The following is a 25,405-nucleotide window of genomic DNA, read 5'->3' on the forward strand; positions in this document are numbered from 1 at the left end:
TATTATTCCACCAACATCTGAGCATTTGAAAAGTACAAGAAGATAAAAACTAGCCAGCTCCAAAGGGGAGCGTTGACAGTGGATAATGGTGGGGGAGATCTTTCAGAGTGGCTTGTTGAGCAGTTCAGAAACAAGGAGGCAAATGAGAATGGTTATGCACACTTTACACATGCAACACAAACGCACCATCCCTGCTTTAGCCTCCACTGCCAGAGGGAACAGTTGGCATTAAATTTAGAATAGAAACCAATTAAAAGATAACAAGTGAACATAAGAGAGCATATGCTTGGGATAGCAAGCATCTAAGTGTGCTTTTTTAAAAAAAAAACATGACCCAGAGCTATTGCAGGGTAAGTGTAAATATTGTTTGAAAGCCCCACAAAAGTATTTCAAAGCAGACATCTCTGGCTGGCTGTTGGAAAGGAGACAAAGCAGACATCTCAGGCTGTTGGAAACTGCCTTGGTCAGGTGAGAGTCAGGCCAACTGTGGTGCTTTGATTTCTGAAGATCCTAGGCAGAGACAGGCATTCCTTATTATCACCAAAATCAGGGGTAGGGCAAGTAGAAGCCAAATTTCAGGGTTCAAAATTAATTGTACAATGAATAAAATTATATAAATAGGTTTTATTTTGTTTTTTGCATAAGATGGTCATTTGGAAGTCTTGTTCTAAGTCCCATATGTTTGGTTTTGTAAAATATGAAGTTTTGCCTGGAAAGAAGAGTTTTTAAAAGGATAACCGAAGCTAGTAGGCTGAGAAATGTTATGTGCCTTCGACTTGTTTCCAACTTATGTTGACCCTAAGCAAACCATCATGGGTTTTCTAGACAAGATTTGTTCAGAGGAGGTTTGCCATTGCCTTCCCCTGAGGCTGAAAGAAACATTACCGGGAGTTAAATATAACAAAAATCCAGAATCTTGAGGTGTTAAATTTTACTTTGTTTGGCTGCTTGTGTCCCCAGTAACTTCATGGCCAACAAGGCATGTGTTCCCTACCAGCATCAGCCCTCTGCCCATGACCATCTTAAATGACACCTTTAACATCTCAAGAAAGATGCACCTTTGTGACTCCCCATTGCCACATGTCCCTGAAAAAAAATATTTTCAACACTTATTGGCAAAGAAGCCTGTGGTGTTCAAAGCTTGCACAGTGTATTTGTACCTTTTGATAGGTCTAGTAAAGGTATTTCCACAATGTGTATTTTGGATTTTGTTATACTTTGATGCTGGGTCAGTACTGATATTTCTCCATATGTGTTACTGGTATTTGTGAGAGATGGATAAATGCAAGATACAGATGTGAGGCTGGAAAGTATATTATCAGTTATCAATTGGACATCAGATATTTGATTGCAGTCAAGTATTCCACAAATTGCAGTCAACTATTCCTTGTGTCATTGGCACCAGAGGGCCCCCTGAGTGGAGTCAAAGCCTTTCAGCTACTCTTAACAGTGATGGTATTTTGGTCTTTGCCACTGGCAGATCACTGTCCTTTTGTTGCTAGTTTTGGCACGTGTAATTTCTTTGTTAAAATCTCATTATCATGAATTGCTAAAACCATAATACTTCTGAAAATCATAATTCTTCTTCCCCTGAGAGAGGGGGCTGACCATCTCTCCAGGAGGGTGGTAATAACAGGTTCATGTTGTGCCCTCTCTAATATATTTGGTGATAGTGGTAATAGATTTGGTATTACAGCTGATCTAATTTTTTTATGATTTTACATCTGATTCAATATGTTTTCATAATACTTTATGTTCCCAACTATGTGCACTCTAATAGATGTTTTATTGTATTACTTCTCTGATGCTAATCAATTTGGACTTGCTTAGTGCTGTGGCACTTTATTTCTAATAAATACAGCTATTAAGTTGTTTATTTGACAAGAGTTGCACAACTACTTGTTATGTTTTACCATCTGCACGATTTCACAGCATAATTTCAGGTGTGTATGTGTGGAGGGGGGAATCTCTACAAAATGGTTTAAAATTTGGGGGGAAAGTGCCAAGACATTTGGATATGATGGGTAGAGTATACGTACTTAGCACTAGGTGGGTTAACAAGTTTTGATCCCCATCCCCTTGGAGAAAAATCATTTTCTCCACAAGGAGTGTTGGTGTTGTCTGCTCCAACCACGTTCCTCCTAGCAGAGGAACATGGGAAAGTAAAGCAAAAGAGTGTCCGGGAAAGCAGCCAAAGGGCTGATAAGGCAGCTAGTTCCCAAACAAACAAACCCCCTCCCAGCACAGCAAAGTCAGTGTAAGCTACACAGTCCTGGAGATTCACAGTAGTTCTACCAAAAGGGATTACCAAGAGAATTGTCAGACGGTCCGAGGTTCAGGGCAACAGATAGGCAGGTCGATAAAGCAGTCCAAGGTCAAGGTTTCCGGGTAGTCAAGACAAGAAGCCAAAGGAGCCAGAGACAGAGTCTTTCCTCTAAAAGAGTCAGATATCCACTGGCAAAGAACCACACATGCTCTAGGTGCTTAAGAAGGCAAGGAGCCGGCCTTCAGCTGTGTCTGATTACGAAGACGCTTCTGATAAAGCCTCCGAGATCTTCGAAGGCCCTCTCTTTCTGCTCGACGCTCATTGAAGGTAGGCACACTGCCCAGATCCTCCTCCGTGTCCACAGCCTCGGCACCAGGCAAACTTGACTGCTGAATCTCTGGAGGGGCCATAGACTCTGCTCCAGCAGAACTAGGGCCAGCCTCTGGCTCCTCCGTTACAGGTTCAAGCCCCAGGGGCTCTGGCTCCTCCATTACAGGTTCAGGTCCCAGGGGCTCTAGCTCATCCTCTGAGTCCTCCAAGCCATCCTCCAGGCTGGGCATGACATTGAGTTCACCATTCAGTTATGAATGTCTCTATCCTCATCAGGTCACTCACTGTTAATTAATGGTTAACCCATGTCTGGGGAAAATATGGTGGTCCCCCAACTACCTCACCAAAAGTAAATGCGCACACACATACACACACATGAAAGTTATGTGTTACTTTTGCTGTCCTGAAAGTCCCTGATATTCTCTGCACACTCCCATCTTAGTGAGGGAAGAATGGGCCAGAAAGGAGAGAAAGGAGTTGTGCTCAGCAATTCTTTGCAGTGCAGAATTCCATCAACACTTTTGCGATTTTCCACCTGCCATTATTTTATCTTGTAGTGGCTGTTTAGAAAAAGAGGAAATAGAAGACATGTTAATATATTATTAAAACAGACACATGATGAAGGGCCAATAGAAGATGATGGATTATAGGGAGGAAGACAGGGCTAGGAATTGTAAAGTACAGACAAACACAGGCTACTGAATAGAATTGTAAAGCAGGCCAGCTATTGTAGGCTGAACACATGTTGTTTGATTACAGTCAGTTATTCCACCAGGTCCTTATGTCACTGGCAGCCTGCCATTTATTTTGTAGCATGAGCTCAGTAGTTGGCAATGGCATTCTAACTGAATTCTCTCCCTGCTGCCCTTGTTTTTGTAACTTTCCTGTCATTATCACCATGTGATGAAAATTGGACTTCTAGCAGAGGTGGACTTTGTGCACCATTCTAAGAGCTGCAGTTGGTGGATTCCTGAGAATTTCCAGGGAGTTTCTGGTTGCCATGAGAGAGTCTCCAGTTGAAGCCTTCCTCACTTTCTGGGATGCGGAGATGACTTGAGCAATTGACACAAATGATCTGCTCTGAGCCTTTGAATTGGATTGTCACATGAAAGGTTCACACTTCTGCACCTGCCTCTACTTTTGGACCTCCAAGTTCATTTTTTGAGCCAGTTGTTGGACAGACCCCCATAGCATCCGTAATCTGCACTGGCTGCCACTATATTTCTGGATGCAGTCCAAAATGCTAGTCACTATCATTAATAAAACTCTAAACTGCCTTGAACCTGAGTGTCTGAAGGGCCATTTTCTTTCACACAGAACTGGCACTGCTGTCTGATATCATCAGAGGCCCTTCTCTGCCACAGGACAAAGACACTCTGCAAAGAAAGTCATTGAGTCACTCGTTAATCCTTCCTAAAGAGAGGCTTCCCTTACAAGGGCCTTGACGGCATTTTGGTTCTGTTCTGCCATGTGTGTCTCATCTTTTGTCCTTATGTTTCAACACATAATGTAATTTAGCCTTGATTCTGCTTTTATCCATACTGATGAATTACTGTTGTTTAATTGCTGCTTCTTTTGCTTTGTTTCTGTTGTGTTTTATATATTTATTATTCTGAGTGCATGATTGAACATCGTATTGGAATAGAATCATAGAGTTGGAAGAGACCACAAGGGCCAACCAGTCCAACCCCCTGCCATGCAGAAACTCTCAATCAAATCATGAAGTTCATTGCTTTTTTTCCTCTGAAAATGAGAAAATTATGATTTGCATGGAAGCTGTTGCTTAAGGAAAATGCCTCCTTTGCTTGTAAGTTTAAACAGGATCAGCCCCGTTAGAAGATGTTATTTGTGGATAGCTCTGTGGTCTCATTAGGGAGGATGCATTAAGGAAGAAAGAAGCTTAGCACAGATGGTGAGGAATGGATGCCCAAACACTGGTACTGTACAGTATTGTCATTATTAGAACTCTTGCACACTCAGACTAGAAAAAGAAGATTGGGTGGGACATGGAAGCCAGGAAACCTTGAAGTAGAAAAGGCAAAGGAAGTAAGAATTAAAGCAGATTCAGAAGCAAAGAGTGACAACAGGATGAAGCAAAACATGAGATTAAACCCTGGTGATCTTTAGTTACTGGGGAGTGGGGGGGGGAGGAATACCATGTACTACGTAGTTGCTCAGATTATAGCTTGCTGGTCTAGTAGATGTTGCTATGGAAAGTTAGAAAAGAGACTACTCTAGCAACATTTTGTGATTTAGAGTGCGTTTTAAGAATGTCTCTTTATTGAGGGAAATTATTGATTTCACCCAGCACTTCAATGTGACTGCTTAGATTTTATCTTGTATCTAACTCACACAAGCAAAGAGTTCTGAGCAGTCAAAGTGAGGTTCTGGATGAAACAAAGAATTACTCTCAAGAGTTGTTCTTAAAGTATATGGAGTTACAAATTATTAATTTCGAGATGTGTTTGTATGTGTTGCCTTTTCAGCTATTCTTTTAGTCCTCCTTTGTTGTTCTTGAGGAGATCTGTCAAGGCCCTTATTCTGTTCTTAAGTAGGACTGCCAACATAGGTGAGTTATGGTTCAACTCTTTAGAAGGACTGAATATGCACTCCTCCTTTGTACATTTTTGAACCCATAGAGTAGGGCTGGCTGGATGAGTTTATTTCCAGTATGTGTCAGTGTCTTATGTCTTCAGCCATTTAGTTTGAGTCATCTGATTTCTGTATGAGTCTACTTGGTTGTTGTTTTTTAAATGTTGAATTAATTTTTGTATTCAGTTTCCCCTAAAATAAACATTCAATATTCAATGAACCCTAACTTATGTATTTTTTGTACTTAATGTATGCATTTTGCATGTAACTCTCCCTAGTGCATACAGATTTGTTGACATTTTTTGAAAACACAACTGTATCACTGGATTACAGAAGCACACACTTTTAAGAACAACTTTGTAATACTCTACAAGCTACGCTGTTTGCATTACTAGAACACACTGTAGGTGAGTCTGCCTTTGGAAAGTGTTTGGAAACTTCAGCAGGTCCAAAATGTGGTGGTCAGACTGCTGGCCGGAGCTGTTTACAGGGAGTACAGAAACTCCTTATTCATCAGCTGAATGAAACAGGTTTCCAACGTTTCAGTGATCTTCATCGGCTGATTAAATTTCAGGGGAAAAAAAACACATATCCATCTCCACCCACACCTAGAAGTAACAATTCATCCATTAAGACTACTCAAAGACACTGTTATTATTGATTGATGTTTCTTTTAATTGTTGTGTTCTTTCATGTTTTTTCATACGACAACACCAAAGCAAACCTATTGCAGGGTTTTCATGGCAAGAATTGTTCAGAGTGTTTGCCTTCACGTTCCTCTGAGGGTGAGAGAGTGTGATTTGACAGAGATAACATAGTGGGTTTCCAGGCCATCAAACACTGGCCTCCCAGAGTCCTAATCCAAAACTCAAAACATTACACCATGTTGGCTCTGTCATTTATTTTTGACAGCGCTGTTGCATTACTATGCATTGCTATGACTACTGTCTGAATATATTGTGTTTTTTTTAAAATTACGTTTATTTAGGATTTTCTATAGTTAATTATTTAGTGACTTCTCTTGGTCCTGCCACTTCCACATTTGGTAAGGTGATGGGAGAGGGCATTTTCAGTGGGTGTTTCCAGGCTGTGGATTTTCCTTCCATGGCAGGTAAAGACTGATCACTCTCTGTTCTCTTTCTGGCAGCAGGCAAATACCTTTATATTCAGATAGGTTGTAGACCACTAACTTTGCCACAGGAGGGGCTTTTTAATGGGGGTGGTGGTGGTTTGTACTTGTCCTTTCTTATTGCATTTTAAAAACTGTATCTAATTCAGAGCTTGGTTTTAATATAACTCCTCCCTCCATAACTGTCATCCTTCGGCCTATGAAGGAGAGAATAGGCTGGCCCAGCTCCATCAGGGCTAGCCTGAAGAAAGAGGCTCCTCCCTCCATAACTGTCATCCTTCGGCCTATGAGGGAGAGAATAGGCTGGCCCAGCTCCATCAGAAGAAGAAGAGCCGTCCCTCCAGTCCAACTGCCTTGGTCCAGGCCTCAGAGGGAGAGAAGAATGCTGGACCTGATCCCTTCCCCACTTCCATTCCCTTCTCCTTTTGTGTCATATCTTTTTAGATTGTAAGCCTGAGGGCAGGAAACCGTCTATTATCCCCTCTGTTGTAAGCCGCCCGGATTCCCAGTGATTGGGCGGCATATAAATAAATCCTATCATTATTTATTATTATTAATATGATAGGTTTTAATATGCCCGATACATACGGGCAGGAAGCAGTGTGGTGGTGCCGATTCTAGGCTTCCAGACCTCGCAGCAACCTCAATGGTCCAGAACCCTAGAACGTGCCACTGTCATCATCATGGCTGCCTACCATCCACATGGGGACCGCCATGATGACGTACACGACGTGCAGCATCCGCAGGTTGCACACAGGAAGCGGCTTCATAGGGCTGTGTTATGATGGTGCAAGCCTTCAAATCATTGGCACGGCAACTGCATGACCGCACCAATGATCTGGAGGAGAAAGGAGTTGCTCCTTTCTCCTCCTCGGTGTCAGGGTGCAGTGGGTGCATGAGGTGCAAGGGCACCCCTTTTCCGGGCCAAGGAGAAGTAGCATTTTGCCGCTTCTCTTTGTCCTGGAAAAACACTGGATTGGGGCCACAGGTTGACCGTCCAGTTACTGTGGCCCCAGTCCAGCGCTTCCAGGGGCAGCATAGAGCCGTCCCTTACAGGGTTGTCTGTACAGCCCCTTAGTTAATTGTTTTGAATTGCTCTTTAATATGATGATGTTTTCAGTTATAGCTGTATGTTCTTTTAACTCAGGTTGCTGCATTGGGTCTTGCACTGGAAGAAAGGTGTGATGTTAGTCTAAGGTCCAAATCACACGGCAGAAATAATATACTTTGAGTCCACTTTAACTGACATGACTCAGTGCTAGGGAAAATTCTGTAAACTGTAATTTTGTGAGACATTTCGTCTTCTCTGTCAGAGAGCTCTGGTGACAGAATAGAATACAATTCCCATGATTCCCTAGCACCAAGTCAGGGTATTTTTGCTGTGTGTTTTGGACCTCAGAAACACAAATTGGCAGTTTACTTCCCTGTAAAAATTTTGTGGACCGAAGAAGGATCATCAGTTGAGAAGGAAAGTGTAGCAGGTGATGAAGGAGAGACTATATGAGTCCAAATCAGCTCAGCCCTTCTTGCTATGGGGAACACCTTTTCTTTTGGCCCTATTCCTGTGACTTTACATGTTTGTGTGTCAAGCTGTTGTTGAATGAAGAGGAAATCCATAACTCCCTGGATGTTGGAGCATTTTACTGTATTTATACATGGGTGGGTGTATTTAGAATACACCCTTCATGCTCTGCCTTCATTGAGATTTGACATCTTCTGAAGTTTACTCTGTGGGTCCATCCTGCAGCCCATCTGCTACTGGCTGGGATACAGTGGGTCACTGTTAGAGCCATTAAGAACATATGCAGTTCTGTCCCATTAGATCTCTCATATTGATGTGGGCCTGACATGTTCTGTGACTTTATGGCACCATCTAGTGTTCACTTGATTATAGGCGGTACTTTCTAAATCTTATTTGACTTCTGTTCCTGGAAGTAGAACCACATGCTTGGCACCAAATCCTTTATTAAAAGCAAGTGTACTATTTTTGCAGTATTTTTTTTTTTTGGCGGGGGGGGGGGGGGAGATGGCATTATAGCTCACCCCAAGCACAAGGAACATATTTAACAGCACCATTATGTTTTACATCATATGATAGATCCAAAACACACTACAGAATTATCCAGTTTGAGACCACTTTAACTATCCTGGCTCAGTGCTAGAGAATTCTGGAAACTGTAGTGTTTGTGAACCATTTAACTTTCTCTATCAGAGAGCTCTGGTGCTACAATTCCCAGGATTCCCTAGCACTGAGCCAAGGCACTGAAAGCGGTCTCAAACTGGATTATTTCTGCAGTGTGTTTTGGACCATAGTTGACTTAATTGTTTGCATCCCTCCACTTTTAAAAGCATCATAGCCCAAAACCAGCTAAAGCAAGTCATAACCCAGGTCCCTTGGAAAGCATTTATACTGAAGTTAACCATTGTGTCTAATATGTACAATTGATTGAATGGGATTCTGTTCTGCCTAACTCTGCATGGAGTACAAAGTACACCCCCCGCTCCCTTTATGCCAACCCAAAAAGCCTGAGAAGAGCCCCGGTGGGTTAGAATAAAGGCCTATTCTGGCACTGGCCAACCAGAGCTTCTGTGACTCTACTCATTCACTGTGCTGGCATCCTCTTGGACTTATGTGGACTTGCAATAAATTGGATGTCACTGCAGCCATTGTTCCCAACTGATTAAACAACACAGTTCACATAAGATCCAAGGTGTTATTTAACATGACATCCAGAGTATCCTGTCTTCCAACTCAGTTCCAGTTTTCTCTATTCTAAACTAAAGAAATTTAAAGCTATCTGGAAATGCTACCCGGGGGGTGGGGTGGGGGGTGGGCAACACTTGAAGGTACCTTTCTCCAGTCGGTGCAAGAATTGCCAATTATGACAGTGCTTTCTCATTTGGATGCTTTTCTGATTTCTTTCTGAAAATTGCCCTCTGGCTAAGATCTGTTTATCAGGCAGCTGGAGTCTCTATCAGCATACATGCACAGGTCATCTGGGAGATGGGATAGATACATGTGGGATTACATTATATCACCAAGTGTACTCCAGTCTCAGTGTTATAGAGTAGGGGTGATAGTAGTGCTTCAGTACAAATTCAGACCTACTGTTACCAACCATGGTGATGTTGAGGAAAATGTTCTTACATTTTTGTTTTTTATTTTATTTTATTTTTTAGTTTATTGCCTCTTTGCTGCCTTTGATATTCAGAAGAACACAGTCGCAAAGCATTTGGCTCCCTCACCTTGACTATGTTAATACTAATATTGTCCTTTTTCAAATATCTTTGATTTGCCCGTTTTCCTTGTACAGAAGGAAATGTTTGTGGTCTATACATTTCCTTCCCCTTTGGCTTGTTTCATAGCCTAACATATGCTCATTCCCATGTTTTGCCCAATCCCCATTTGGATAACTTGAAAAGTTTGTAACCTCATCCCTTGGGGATAATTCATCCTGATGTGTCCCAGTTTCTGACTGCTTCGCCAATGGGTCAGTTCAAAATTTGTCTTTTGACCTTGAAATAAAGCACATTTTCATTGTGTAACACTTTTGCAGTTACCTTTGTTACACAGTATTCCCAAATTAAAGGCATAGTCCTTCTTAGTACAATAAGATCACAAATACTGTTGTTCATAGCCTGTAATTCCACATCATTTCTTGTTGAAAAGATCAATGTTTTATGCTGCTGATCAGAATAATTATTGCACAACAGCTACCCACTCACACCCATCAAACACTTCTGCAACTCTGCTGCTTGTTTGGGACCTTTATCTTCATGTACATTTTACATAGGGAGTAGAAAAATCAAGGATATTTCTCTCATCTCTGTCAAAGATGTAGAATGAAGCCAGATGGAGGGCTATTTGGAGAGTTCTGTGTCCTTGGTACCAAGAGTCTGCTTTGTTTTCACCGTCTTTACTCTAAGAATTTAATTATCAAAGACTGCTGTTTACTTTCTTTGTTCTAGCAGATAGCATGCTGACAACAATGTGAAGCTTGATGGAAAATTGTTTAGATTGTATTAGAAGAGAGGTTGCATCAAGACTTGAGAAGTGATAGAACAATTCTTATAAAGACTCCCATTGCTGTTTGCAATACTGTGTTTAATTTTGCATGTTACTTTTAAAGAAGAATGTGGAGCAGTCACAAGTTATTCTGAGGAGAATGTTGTAGCTTACAAGGGGAAGCCTGAAAGAGTTAGACATATTTAATTTGTAGTGGGAGGAAAATGAAAGGAAATGTTGGGAAGGGGGACTGAGAACAGAAAAATTCCAGCATCTTCAACAAACCGTAATTCCCAGGGGAAAGGTGCAAATGTTTTTTTAAAAGATCTATACAAACCTGCAACATAGACATGATATAACCTGCAAAGTGTTACACACTGGTATGTGTGCAGTTTCTTGGTTAAGTGTTTTGTGTCTCTAGACATCCCTAATGAATACTCATTAATCCCTTGTGGTTGATTCTTCTGTTGTTTCTTGCAGGTAACTCCCCCTCAGATGAGTCTGAAGAGCGTGAGCGAGATCCCAGAGTCCTAACTTTTCCAGAGTATATTACAAGCCTGTCAGAGTCAGGGACCAAGCGCATGGCAGCTGGCGTGCGCATGGAGTGCCAAAGTAGAGGCCGTTGTCCATCGTCCTGTCCTTTATGTCATGTAACTTCCAGCCCAGATGCTCTGGGGGAACCCATCCTCCTAGAGGTCACCAAAGCAGCACCCATCTATGAGCTGGTCACCAACAATCAGACTCAGAAGGTGAGTGGCCTAATCCTGGTCCACCAGTGTTTCTCACATAAGAAGGGAACCTTGTAGGGTAGCCCAGACCCAGTTCACATTTTGAAATAAGCTACTGGTTGACTACCCCTTATCCAGAATTTCAGATATCCAAAATATTTCAAAATCCAAAATTATCCATATGGGTGGTTGAGATAGTGACACCTTTGCTTTTCTGATGGTTCAGTGTACACAAACTTTGTTTCATGCACAAAACTACCTTCTGGCTATTTTGTATAAGGTTTGTACAAAGCATAAATGAATTTCATGTTTAGACTTGGGTCCCATCTCCAGGATATCTCATTAAAGGTAAAGGTTTCCCCCTTGACAAGGCTGTCAAGTCCTGTCCGACTGTAGGGAGCGGTGCTCATTTCCATTACTAAGCTAAGGGAGCCAGTGATGTTAATGATGACTCCATGATCATGTGGCCAGCATAACTGCATGGATCGCTGTTACCTTCCCACCAAAGTGGTACCTATTTATATACTTGCACTTTTATGTGCTTTCAGACTGCTAAGTTGGCAGAAGCTGGGACTACTGATGGGAGCTCACTCTGTCATGCAGCACTTGGACCTTGAACTGCTGACCTGCTGATCTTACAATCATCAGAGTCAGTGTCTTAACCGCTGAACCACCACATCCCTGTAATATCTCATTATTTGTATGCAAATACAGTATTCCAAAATCCAAAACACTTCTGGGCCCAAGCATTTCAGATAAGGGAGATTCAACTTGTATTTGTAAAAGGGGGGGGGGGGGGGGAGACATGTGGGAAAACATGTAACAGCATTTCTAAGGGTTTTTTTTCCCTTAAAGCATGATGGGTCAAAACTGACTTGAAACAGAATGAAACCTGAGATTTTTCAGATTCTGAATTCAACATAGGGCTGTTGCATAACTGAATCCTTTTTGCATCCTATTTTCAGTGCATGCTCACAGGACCTTTTGTGCATGAATAATCTGTCAGGGAGGGAAACAGATGAGAACTGACAAACTGTACATACACCAATTAGAAAATTAATTTTAGAAATATTCCAAGTTAAACCAAAAGACAGATGGAGTAACATACAGGGCTGAGCCAAGCTATGGGACAATAATGAAATGGAACAGAGGGCATCTGCTCATTCCTTATTCTGCTTAGATCCCATGTTTGGGTACTAAAAGTACAGTTATTTGGAATGCCTATATGCTATGAATATGGACATATTGCTTTAAGACTGATCTATGAACTTCAAACCTAGAGTTTCAGTCTGGCTCAAAGTGAGAGACATGCCTTCCTAGGCTGCACAACAACTGTGTACAGTTTGTAAAAACATACTTAGGTAGTAAATTTTACTGTGGAAATTTCACTTCAAGGCTGTTTTAAGGAGTTCAGGAATCAGAAGATTTGCCCAGACCTTGGTGAGCCATCTGAAGATCACATCAGGCCCCATTGCCCATTCCTAGATTCAAATTCATTAGCCCTTGTATCTCTCACAGCTGCAGGAGTTTACCGCATACTATGCAGCTGCGGACAAGTCTACATAGGGAGCACCAAACACAGTGTGCAAACAAGAATCAAGGAACACGAGAGACACTGCAGACTGGGCCAGCCAGAAAAACCAGCAGTAGCAGAACATGCCACAAACCATCCTGGGCATAAAATACTGCTTGAAAACACTGAAATTCTGGACCATGCCAACCACTACCATGTCAGGATGCACAGGGAAGCCATTGAAATCCATAAACATCTGGATAATTTCAACTGGAAAGAAAAAACTCTTAAAGTGAACAAAATTTGGCTACCAGTCTTGAGGAATAGCAAAATAAGGACTCAGCAAATGCAAATGGGAAACCACTCAGAGTCAGGGCCTTTCCCAGCAGATAATGATCACCAGTTAACAGACATTAATCCTCTTTTGCATTAGCCTCCCAGCCTGAGGCCTGCCATCAGCACAGAACAATACACATGCAAATCACTCCTGCATTCCCAGGCTCACACAGTATATATAGACCCACTTTTTACAGGCAAGCATTCTCTGAAGATGCCAGTCACAGATGCTGGTGAAATGTCAGGAAGAAACTCTTCTAGAACATGGCCACATAGCCCGAAAAACCCACAAAAAACCTTGCATTTCTATTTCCCTTTCCTTGTGTCTTTCAGTATTGTCCTAAGGAACTCATGTATCCTGAAGAAAGCTGGCATCAAATCATTACTTGGCAGATGAGCAAATGCTTTCTCACTCTTTGCAAATCCTGCTTTGCATCTTGTAGGGAGGGTGACAGATGTTTGTGTGTTGGCAGTGATTTCAGTGCATTCCCAGGGAAAATCGTGGGTATCCTGATACTGTTTCTTTGCTTTTTCTTCTCTTTGTTTTCTTTCTTTCTTTCTTTCCTTTCTCAGCTGTTACAAGAGGCCACCATGAGTTCCCTCTGGTGCTCAGGCAGCGGGGATGTCATTGAGGACTGGTGTCGGTGTGACTCAAGTGCCTTCGGTACTGATGGGCTTCCAGCCTGTGCGCCCCTCCCACACCCCGTGTATGTTCCTCCCACTGGAAATTTGCAGAACTAAGATCTTGCTAAATGTCTTTTGAGAAACGTGATCTCCTTTAGCATTGTTCTTTTTGACTTGTATTCTACTAGTACAAACACTAAGAGGACAATAATGAATGAATACTGAAGATCTAACACATACATGTCCAAAACAGTTGTCTTTTCTCTTGGGTTTTCTGCAGAGAGACATAACACACACTCCCCCTCTAAAACAGTTGTCTGTTCTCTGGGTTTTCTGCAGAGAGAAGTGATATTTTGTGTTGTGGGTGGGGCCGAAACAATTTGAAGTGCAGGCTTCTCTTGGCATGGAACAGTGGACGTCGTGATACTGTTAGTTTCTCAGCTGGCATAAAGAATACATCTGTTTTATAGGAATTTTCAAAAACATAGCTGTGTTAGTCTGTTGTAGCATTAAAGGGGAAAACAGGGCTGGAATCCGGCAGCACCTTCAAAGCTAACTGGTTTATAGTAACTCATTAGATTACTCCCTTGGCTCCACAATTCCTTATAATGTAGAAAGTAACACCTGGTCTTTCCCATAGAACCTGGATCTCAAAGCACTCTAATCTATGAGTCTGGCTTTCCCAGAGATCAGACCCAGTATGCCAATTGGTTCTTGTAGTGTCACACTGCTCTCTGCTCCAGCTAAGAATGATTAGGAGCCACAGACTCACTGTTGTAATGATTGCATTTACCAGAATTAATTGCAAATCCAAGTTGAAATTCTGTCCTCTTCTTAACATGACACCTGTGAGGAGATTAAGCAATAGGTTCTTCCTTGGTGCCCTAGCACATAAAGAAGTGCCTGAGTCTCTTGGCATCTTAATTCTCTTCTCACATGGTGAGGGACACCCAGTCCTCAGGCCCTCTCTGATACTTCTGCAGAATCACCTGACTGAATGAAGAGAGAGCAGAGAAAACAGTAGCGACCTTTCTGCCCCAGGATGCTTCAGTTTGTGGATCTACATTTCTCACTATACCAAAGTCCCTTACATGCCCTGAAGCATCCCAGGGCCTTAAATTAGGCTATAAGCTCCAGTGAAGTTACTGAGTTGTTAATACTTTCTTCTGCGGGTGGTGTCAGAAAGCTGCTTCCTCTGATGCGACTTTTTTTTAAAAGGTGGTAGTGGAAACTCACTGATAGCAACAGAGCTGGGACACTGAGAGACATAGCAGGAGAGGGCAAAGTGAAGGGAGCTGGCATAAGCTTGTATGTCCCTGCTAGAAGAGTTGTGTATCTGTTGTCTTGTGTCAGGCTTCTTTGCCACCTGTCCCAGAGCTGTCCAATAGCACCGTTGGCTGACTGATCAGGAATTGGATCTAACCACATGATATCCATAAAAAATGGGCTTCTGCAGAACTTATCTAGTGTAGTTGAATCTGTCTGGGGAAGTCACCGCTTAGAAAAGGCTTAGGAAAGGGCCTGATCCTTTTGGTTGACAGTGTAGCCCTAAAAACAAAGTAGGGATATCTAGAACCTGTCTCTGTCTCTGTATTCATATGGAACTCTCTTTTCCCTGGACAGATACCCATGATAACTCTGAAGCACGCATATATGTGTGTGTGTGTGTGTGTGTGTGTGTGTGTGTGTGTGCTATTGCATCTGGCTGTACAGCAGATTCAGATTTTGCCTTTGTATCCTAATCTACCCAGGTGTCCCGTGTGCACATTGTATCACTACTTTTAAAGTACTTTGAACAAGGTTGTACGTCAAAAGCTGGTCTTACATGCAAAGAGGCAGGATAACAAAATAAGTGTGAAATAAATATTACAGCCCCATTCCAAATAAGTCTGAAGGTACATTTGTTTTCTGACAATTGTAATGAAAGTCTTGGATTTCAAGCTGTCACTCTTAACAGTGTTAGAAACTTAAAAGGCAAGAATGACAATGATGATTGCTTCTGTTTTACATTTGCATCATCCCTGTCCTCAAAGGAGCACAAGGTAATGGACATGAGTGTGCAAGAGTGTTTTCCAGTGATGATCAAATCTGTTGGCTTACATTTTGTATACTAATACAGTTCAACCTGTGTTCTATCCTTCTCCCCCCCCCCCCCTCTTTTTTTTGGATTTTAAGAAAACAGACAAAAATTCACCTTTAAAATAGCACACCTTTCACTCTAAAATAGGCATTCTTAACGCAGCACCCCAATTAATTTATGTTTGCATTCTCCTTTAAAGTACATTTTTGTATGCATTTGCCTCTAACAAAGATTTTTGTGCATGTGATTTGAAAATTAAATTGCATCATGAAGTGCTGAGTGTCCATGTTTGGGTTAACATATTTTGATGTACATATTAATCTGAGAAGTACTTTCAAAATCACATGTGGTAGGGAACACTCTACACGAAACACATGTTAACAAAAATTGCATATGCTGTAAGATGCGCTTTCTGTATTTAAATTGGATGGAATACATTCATAAATTAGAATGGACCAAGGACTTCAAAATACGTGAAACTGATAACAAACGGGATTGATTTGTCCCAATAGTTTAATTCTATTTTAATGCTCACTTTTGAAGGTATTTAATTGTATTGTTATTTTAAATTGTAATCTGCTTTGAGTCCCAATTTTGATTTTTTTAAAAAAGCGGGATCATCATCATCATCACCTAGGTTTTAGAGAACCTATTCTAGAGATTGGGCAGAAGGCCTATGACTAGACCGAAAAGATTTTAAGAACATTTAGCTTGAAATTGCAGGTGGAAGGGTTAGGGAGGAAAATTCCCCCAATGGAATATGTTTTAAGAGTCAAATACTTATTTCAAGAGGACTTTAATACCTATAGCAGAAGAAGCATGGCAGTTCTTTGTTCTACTATGAATAATTTAGCCATCAAGACACAATGTCACAGGGCTTTCCTCAGACCTTTATTTCCCAGAAGTAAATAAATGACAGGCATAAATAGGTCTTGTTCTTGGTAAATTGCAAATTATATAATCTCTGTGCAAAACCTTGATGTGGGTCCTGAAGGAAGGCTGTACTAAAGAAATGCAGACCAGACACCTTGGGCTGTTAGGTTGTGAAGAGAACATCAGTTAACCTTAATGACTCTATTGATATACCATAGATTTCATACTATTTATTCTAGTATTTTAAAATTGTAATCTGCATTGGGTATCTCAACAGGAAGGTACTGCACAAATAGAATCGAAATAATCCAGTGACAGTAAAGTTAAGATGTTTTGTTAAATTAACATTTTTTAAAAAAATAGTTATGGTCTGGTATGCAGGTAAATTAAAACAAAAGACCCTGCAAACATTATGCATATGTGGAAACAAGGTAATGCTTAACCATATGTCCTTTGACAGCTGTAGGTATATTTTTCTCCTAGTTAATTGCTTTTGTTTATTGCAAGTTGTTCAAAAATTGACTAAAATAAATTAATACAGATTATGTATGCAAAAATGCAGTTGTTAGTCTCAACTAGAGAAGACCCCTTGAATCAGTTGAATTGATATAAATATTGATCTACCAAATTCCTATCAACTTGGTGAGTCTACTTGAGTTGGGACTAATAATTGGATTTTTGTGTATAGCAATAGCAGTAGCACTTACATTTCTATACCACTTTATAGTGCTAAGCACTCTCTAAGTAGTTTACAATCTGTAAGCCAGTTGTCCCCAACAAGCTGGATATTCATTTTACCGACCTATAAAAGGAGGAAAGGCTCAGTCAACCTGGAGCCCTGCAGGATTGAACTCACAACGTTTTGGCTGCAGTATTGGCATTTAGCCACTGCACCACCAGGGCTTTTATGTAATCTATATTTTGCATTTGATAAGAACAACTAACTAGAAAAAAAATGTACATACAGCTGTAAAATTCCATATGGTTAAAAGCTGCCTTGTTTCCACATATGTATAATGATTTTTAAGGTATGTTGTTTAAAAAATCCAGCTGTTAGTTAATCGTTTAAAGTACATTTGTTAGTCCCAACTAGATTACATTCACAAAGTCAAGGGGAATTTGGTAGATCAATACTTACATAAATTCCATGAAACTAGCAACTGAATTTAGGCTTATATTCCACCACTATCACCTCAAAAATTTTGCATATAAATTCACCCTTTTTGTTTTAATTTTTGGTGTCAATGGCCTGTTACAGACTGCCAAAATAAAGCTGCTTCGGGTCTCTTTGGAGGTATGCTGTTTAAATGATGCATGCATCCTAAGAATTTGGAAGCTGCACCAAAGCTGCACTCTGGTGCTTATGAATGGAGTGTGGCTTTGGCGCGACCTCCGGACTCTTAGGACCCATGCATCATTTAAACAGCATACCTCCAAAGAGACCTGAAGCAGCTTTATTTTGGCAGTCTGTAACAGGCCTAGGTTTGTTTATTTATTTCTCTGTACAGGTATATATAAAAGTTCCATAATTAGTGATATTTTTCTTAATATGTATATTGCCCTTGTAAACAATAGTCATGATGAAGAGCAGTAGTTCAAAATGTATGAAGGCAATTGAGCTGTTAGACCAAATCTCACTAACCCCAGGGTGTGACAGATTGGAATAGGGCTAATAATCCTAGAAATTGTATCCTGAATGAATAGAGGTAGGAGCAAGCCTCATGTTTCCCTGTCCAGTTCTTCTACTGCTGTGTTTTCAAGGAGGCAAAGCAAAGGATCTGTTTCTTAATCCATCCCAAGTGCAAGATACCTCTATAGGAAAGAAAAAGCAAGATGCTTGCCAAGGATCACTCCTAACTTGCCCTATATTTTGTATCTCTCTCTCCACAGGCTGAGGTTGTCCACTGTTCATGAGCCCAGTAGCTCCCTGGTGGTACTTGAGTGGGAACACTCAGAGCCACCAATTGGGGTGCAGATTGTAGATTATCTCCTCCGCCAGGAGAAGGTCACTGACCGCTTAGACCATTCCAAGGTGGAAACTGGTGAGTGCAACCAATTATTTCATGCTTGTTGGAAAAAAAAGCAAATAGGAAATCACAATATTAATAAAACAGTTACAACTTCTACATGCTTCCAAAATAAAATCTCACCAGATAATGAAGTTAAGAAAATCCAAAGAGACATGCCCCAGAGGGGAGGAATTTCATAACTTCATATATTTATATGAAATGGCCTGTTTCTCATTTCTCTAGATGTTGTGATGCAGTTCTCCAATGAATAAATGCATGCAGAATGTATACATCACAGGAAATAACATGCAAAATGAATCTACATAGAAAAATTGCTTTAAAAATTGTGTGGTGGCTGTATACTAAACTCCATACAAATATTCAAGATTATCACAAAAAGCATGAAAATGAATATTTTCACTGGGACATTTTTTTTAAAAAAAGGTATACAAACTGATGTGGAGACAGACTAAAGTTGTGTTTGGAAAAAAATATGAAGAAAAGCAAAACCAAAGGAAAACCAGTGAGATAGTCACATTTTCTTTACTATGTGTGTGCAAAGGTGTGTTCCATTTCCAATACTTTTCCCCTCTTTTTTTTTTTGGAAGCAGGTACTGTACAGGAAAAACCACTGATAATTCCACCTAATACATGCTAGCATTTAATATAATAATAAAATATATACCATTTTTTTTAGCTAACATTGGAATGAGAATAGCGTTCCCCCCCCCCCCCCCCACATTTGTCTGCCACTGTTGCATCTGGTCCATGTAGATCAGCTCAACTATTTCTGGTTGTTTGGGTTCTTTTGCATTCTTATCCTCAAGGAGTAGTGTTATAAACTAAAGTGGCCCATCATGTCCACCTTGTGGCCCATTTTACAAATAAAATCATTTGTATCTCTTCTGTTGTGGATGTGATATAAATTACATACTTTGTTTTCCATGCTGCCATGGGCTGTATTTGAAATTTGAATGAGTGGAAAAGGCAACAGCAAGACAAAGTGACATGAACTGAATTTTCAGATCATAGCACACCAGTGTATCTGATACCATTGGATCCTGATTTGTTTTCATGCCCCAAGTGCTGGTCTTGCATTTTAAATGTTCCCTTCTAAATTTGGATATCTTGCGGATTGGTTCCTTCTAATAAGCTTGCATACCATGCTTAAATAAGCAGGCAAGGTTCTCCTGCTTGACCTTCTGCTATCTGAGATGTGATGTGTCGAGATGGAAGGCAGGACCTTCTTAGTGGTGGTGCACATGAGATAGTATTTAATTCATATGAAACTCACCTGATTTCTTCTTCCTTTTTTCTGGTATTTTAAAGACATATTTCACAGAAATTGAAATTGTATGGTTACTTTTCTGGGAGTTTAATTTTACTGCTGCGTCACTTGATTTTTGTTGAGGTTCACCTTATTTAAATTTATGCTTTTTGATAAATTGTAGCTGCCTTGAATACTTTTTAAATGGAACAGAAAAGTGAATGTGCAAATAGTTCAGTATGATATATATATATATATATATATATATATATATATATGCATGCTAGGAACGTTTCCAGGGACAGAGAAAATACAATTAGGTTGTCATCCCCATGCCCAGCTTCCCTTTGCTATGTTTCTTTGTATTCCTTGCTTCTTGTCCCACCAGTATTACCAGATAATGGCTGGATTGCCTATTTCCCTAGAGACGGTACTGAGTTTTGTGGATGACATCATCTCCGGAGCGAAGTCACCCTGTGCGATGCCAGCACAGGTGCCTGACAAGCTGTCAACAACCATCTCCTTGATCATTCGTTGCTTGGAACCTGACACTATTTACATGTGAGTTACAATGGTGGCATCTTGACTTTCATGCATTTACAAGGCCAGTGAAATAATAGCTTCACAGTGCGCTGTGCAGGCTTCCAGAGTGCATAGAATTCTTCCCCAAATTGGATATTAAAAGTATGTGGCTAGCATCTTGTTAGTCGGTTACAGTGTGGGAAGTTAGACTTTTGAGCCCATAACTATTTCCTATTCACATTTACGATAATGATACAATGGTCATGCTTGTAAATGCCCCTGAAACCAATGTTAAAATCCAGCCACCTGCACTGAGGGATATAGCTCTGCACTGATAGTAAATGGGGTGCTGACTTCCAGCCTCCTGCCACCAGTGACTGGCAGAGCATCACAGAGTTCTGACAAGACCATACAGAGGTCCCTGTTTCTGCTCAGAACATCCCCAATGGGTGGTGGGAGGGACTTGTTTTTAAAGTGGGTTTTAGGAATCAGATCAGGAGACAGATCATAGCCACAACATTATGGCAGTGTGTCTCATGAAGAATCTTTGCATGTGTTTTTGAACAAATACATAGTGTTAATCTCTGTTTAGCTGTATCTGCAGGTTGTTTTAGTCTTAAGATGGAACAATGAAAGCCTTAAAGACTTAATCAGAGTTTAGCCATGGGTAACATGTAGCTGGTTGTGGTTATTTGCATAGTTTAACAGGCTAGTTGGGTTTTACCAACTTGGTAACACTAGCAGGAACCACTAGAATCAGAAAACTTTAAAAAATAATTAAAAAGTGTTATGCCATTTCAAATTGGCATTCTTAATTCTATATTGGCACTGTGACTCTTCTCCCTGGGTCTCTGCGCCTGATTTTTTCCCCTATTGCCACTCTGCACCTGTGTGTCTATGATTCTCTCACAATACCGCTTACCCAACCCCATTCTTTTTCAAGTTCCATTTTAGTGGTAACTCCTACATTTGCATGTTGTCCTTGGGAGTGTATCATCTTCTCTTTCCTTCACTTGTAAACAACCCTTTCTGATCAGGCAGATACAAATATTCAGTTCCACAAAAAAAAAATATATATATATATATAGGGTGAGGAAGTATTTCTTTGCCTATAGGAACTTGGATAGGGCCAGACAGTTGCCTCCTCTCCACCCTCAAGTAGTGAATGAACAAAAAAAAACTGCGTTGGGGAAAAGTTTGAAAGTTATTCTGTCTGCCTAAAACTCTATAGCTAGTGAAGGATTAGTATCTAAGTGACATTATGTTTTCATTGAGACTAACTATGTAGAAGAAATTTTAGCATAAACGTTTGTAGACATGGTCTGCTTGCTCAAGTCTACAGAAGTTTATGCTACAGTTTCTTCTACATAGTCTCAAAAGTGCTACAAATTTCCCTTACATACTGATATTCCAGATTAACATGGCCGTGTCTCTGAATTTTGTTAGCTCTTTCCCATGTTCTGTGCATTTGGGAATATTTTGAACTGTTTTGACCCTTTAAAAAACCCTTAATACCATGTAAGCTGTAATTTCCTTAAAATACTTTACTTCTATGTTTAGAATGTTATAATTAGTCCTTGAGGTGATTTCTAGTCAGCAGGGCTCACAACATGCAAGATCATGGTGTGATTTTTTTAAAAATAAAATAAGCACATTCCCACACTACACTGAGACCTTGGTATCTGCGGGGGATCCATTCTGGATCCCTCCTTGCGGATATCAAAAACTGCAAGACGTTAAGTGCCATTGTTCCCAATAGTGGCACATGCATGTGGCCATTAGAAACAGCCCTTGTTGTCCTCAGTATCAGCGCATGCACGCAGATGCCCTGACATTAGGGGCAAGGTGACTTAAGGTAAACCCCCATTGTCCCCAAACAATGGGGGCTTAATTGAAGTCCCGTCATCCCTAATGGTGGCGCAGCGATGTGCACACGCCACAGTTAGGGATAATGGGTGCTGTCCCTAATGGCGGTATGGCCAGGGATACGTATTGCCTTTGGGGACAGTGGGGGCTTGCCATCCACAGAAGCTTTAGATCCACGGATGGCAAGACCACAGATAATGAAGCCCCACTGTATTTGAGAGCAAGGACAGTTATTTAATGATGCATTCTAGATGCCTGCTGAGAGTTTTTTAAATATATTTAATTGATAAGCTTCCATTTTGTTTCATTTTGTCTTCCATTTTTGCCACATGTGAATTCTGCAAGTTTGAATATATGAACCAGTCTATATCCAGTCCAAATTGGGTTTGTTTATGTCTAGTCATATTCCATTTTTTCCAGTGTGCGTACCAGTCTGCAATTTTTTTTTAATACTACAGTGTTCCCTTCCCTTTTGCGGGGGATCTGTTCTTGACCTCCTTTCCCCCCACGTAAGTGGAAAATCGTGTATGCTTGTGCCCCATTGAAAATAATGGGGCGCATGCATGTGACACATGCCATTCACTAGATTTTCCCGCGGCTTCAATGTATGCCACAGAAGTGAAGCCCACGTATGGCTCACTGTATATGAAAATTTACACTTATATTCAAATTCCTTTAACCCTTATATATCCATTTTGTACATTTTCCCAAATTGTATTCCTCTTATACTGTGTTTTATATACTGTACTGTATTTTCTGGCGTATAAGACTACTTTTTAACTCAGGAAAATTTTCTCAAAAGTCAGGGGTCGTCTTAAATGCCAGGTGTCGTCTTATAGGGCTGAAACTTCCGAGCCGGACTGGAGAATCTGCAGTCGCATATGGTGGTGGTGGTGGTGGTGGGGGCTCAAAAACGGCCACGGCCGCATACCCTCCATATGTGGTGACCATATGAAAGCAGCAAGGGCGGCGCTGTACAAGTACAGTAGAAAAAAATCTTGGAGACAGGGAGGGCTGGGCAGGCAGGGAGAACTGACCAATCCAAGCAGGCTTTGCCTACAACAAGTTTTCCTGCTAAGTACCTGCATGTCATAAGCATTTGAATTAAAATTACCATATTGAAATCAAATCTGACTTTTAAAATTTTTTATTTGGTGTGCGTTGGAAGAGGGGTAGTCTTATACGGCGAGTATATCCCAAACTCTATATTTTAACTGGAAACGTTGGGGGTCATCTTATGCGCCCAGTCGTCTTATACGCCAGAAAATACGGTAATATAAATCTTTGTACACTAATTTCTCTGATAAACATATTTTTAATATGAAGCCTCGAGCTGAAAACTGCACAGAAAGTATGAATAATTTTGATTCACTGAAAAATTCAGCCTAAAATTAGTTTTCCCCATTCTTCTGGATACTTGTGTGACTAGTATGTCTGGTGACACCAGTGTGATGTAGCATCAAACTACGACTCTGGAGATCAGGATTCAGTTCCCTGCCCAGCTGTGGCAACCCTCTTGTTGACCTTGGGCAAGTCACGCACTCTGAAACCAAGAAAACCCCATGATACGGTTGCCTTAGGGGTGCCATGTCAGGAAAGGATTTGAAGGCAACACAACTACAATAACAAAGTATTGATAAAAGAAATCATATGAATTAAAATTGTCTGGTTAAATCTTCATATGAATAAAATCATGGTTCAAAAGGAACAATGCCTTTATTCAGTCTGCCTTCCTTGCTTTTAACCAGTGGTCTGTATTTCTAATAATATATGTATTAAAAACTACGCTCTTTAAACATAATTGACCAGACTAAATCAGCAGCATCTCTTTAGTCAGTGAAAATGTATTTAATTAGTTTGACTGACTCATTGTTGCAGCTAGAAATTAGACCCACAGAAGCAAATAAGGCTTAAACTAATGATGGCTTAAGTCTTATTGTTAACAGTAGAGCTACTCTATACTCATCTTTGGAGTAGGTAACTTCTAGAGAGGGATGGAAAGAATATTCCAAAATATTCCAAAAATAAAATGTTGATCTCTCCCCCAGATGTGGATGCTGCTTGCTATAGATTACTCACAGTCAAAAAATGTGTTTCTTGAGTGTTGGGAAACCCTTATGAAGAGAATCCTGGACTGATGGAAATTTTGCCCAGACTAGCTGTGAATAGTCTTTGAGAACTATGAAATATTCAAATATTTTCTCACATTGGGAAGAATTACATTCTTGTTTAGGCCCAGGTTTTGAATTTAGTTTTTTGCTGGCACTTCATATTGTTTTGAAGAAGATTGTTGAAGACTGATAAGGCAGAAACCTGAAAAGGAATTTTTCAAAATAAAGAAAAGGTGTAGGAGCACCAGGAAAGTGGAGAAGTTGTAACTCAGTTTCTTGTGTGGTGTGAATAGATACTGTGTATGCATTTGCCTGTTCTTTTTCTTTTATCACCAGGTTCACACTCTGGGGTGTGGATAACACGGGGAGACGATCACAGTCGAGTGATGTAACAGTGAAGACCCCTTGTCCAGTAGTGGATGATGTGAAGGCCCAAGGTAACCATGGTTTTGAGGAGTCAAGGCCCAGAAACCAACTGTAGGTCAATGATGGTTCCATTGAAATTACAAGGAGAAATTTATAAATAAAAAAAAATCTGATCCTTCATCTAAATAATAAAACAGGCCACCAGGCAGAATTTAGAACTAAGGAATTTAGAGGTTATGGGAGGATGGAAGTCCGGAGGGGAGAGATTTAACATAGGTCTTGCTGTAATTGCACAGAGAAGAAGCTCTTTATAGCTGGTTGACTTAAGGTTTCCAGGAGCCTACCTACACCCCCAATATCATTCTCTTCCCTAAAGTAACATTTATTGCCATTCTTTGGGAGTTGAGGAGGAGGAGGTTGAAGAGAAGGGGATGTTACTGCATAGGGGCTCCACGGAACGGAAGGAGAACGGAACGAAAGGGGCTGGAACGAGTGGGGGTTCAGAACATTTCTCAAAAATCGCCTCCTCTGGGATGGATTGGGAACGGAAGGGAAGGGAACGAGTGAGGGACTTCCTGTGTGCAGTAAAATGCATCCCCCCACTCGCTCCGTTCTCTTCCCGGTCCCTTTTGGTCCGTTCTCGTCCCGTGCCGAGAGCCTTGTGTGGTAAGGTCCTTAGTGTGACCCCCAACTAAGGAGGATCCATTTGAGGAATGAAGGGGGACCTTGATTCTAGCTTTACATGAACGTTCCACTGGAGGTGTTTGACTAGTTGTGTACTTGTGAC

The 25,405-nt window shown here is 40.8% G+C and overlaps 1 protein-coding gene across 1 annotated transcript in view; it reads left to right on the top strand.

The window, feature by feature from the left end:
* Positions 1-25,405, top strand: part of LOC149316634 (astrotactin-1) — a 260,561-nt gene that overhangs the window by 221,395 nt on the left and 13,761 nt on the right. Inside the window, exons 17-21 of the mRNA XM_089518325.1 lie at positions 10,804-11,072; positions 13,474-13,607; positions 18,368-18,519; positions 20,179-20,314; positions 24,589-24,689. Of these exons, the coding sequence (XP_089374451.1) occupies positions 10,804-11,072; positions 13,474-13,607; positions 18,368-18,519; positions 20,179-20,314; positions 24,589-24,689 (792 nt within the window). The remainder of the gene's footprint in view (positions 1-10,803; positions 11,073-13,473; positions 13,608-18,367; positions 18,520-20,178; positions 20,315-24,588; positions 24,690-25,405) is intronic.

Source organism: Sceloporus occidentalis, unplaced genomic scaffold (genome assembly GCF_023333645.1).
Source record: "Sceloporus occidentalis isolate IW3139 unplaced genomic scaffold, rSceOcc1.0.p SCAF_3, whole genome shotgun sequence".
In the NCBI taxonomy this organism is placed as follows: Eukaryota; Metazoa; Chordata; class Lepidosauria; order Squamata; family Phrynosomatidae; genus Sceloporus; species Sceloporus occidentalis.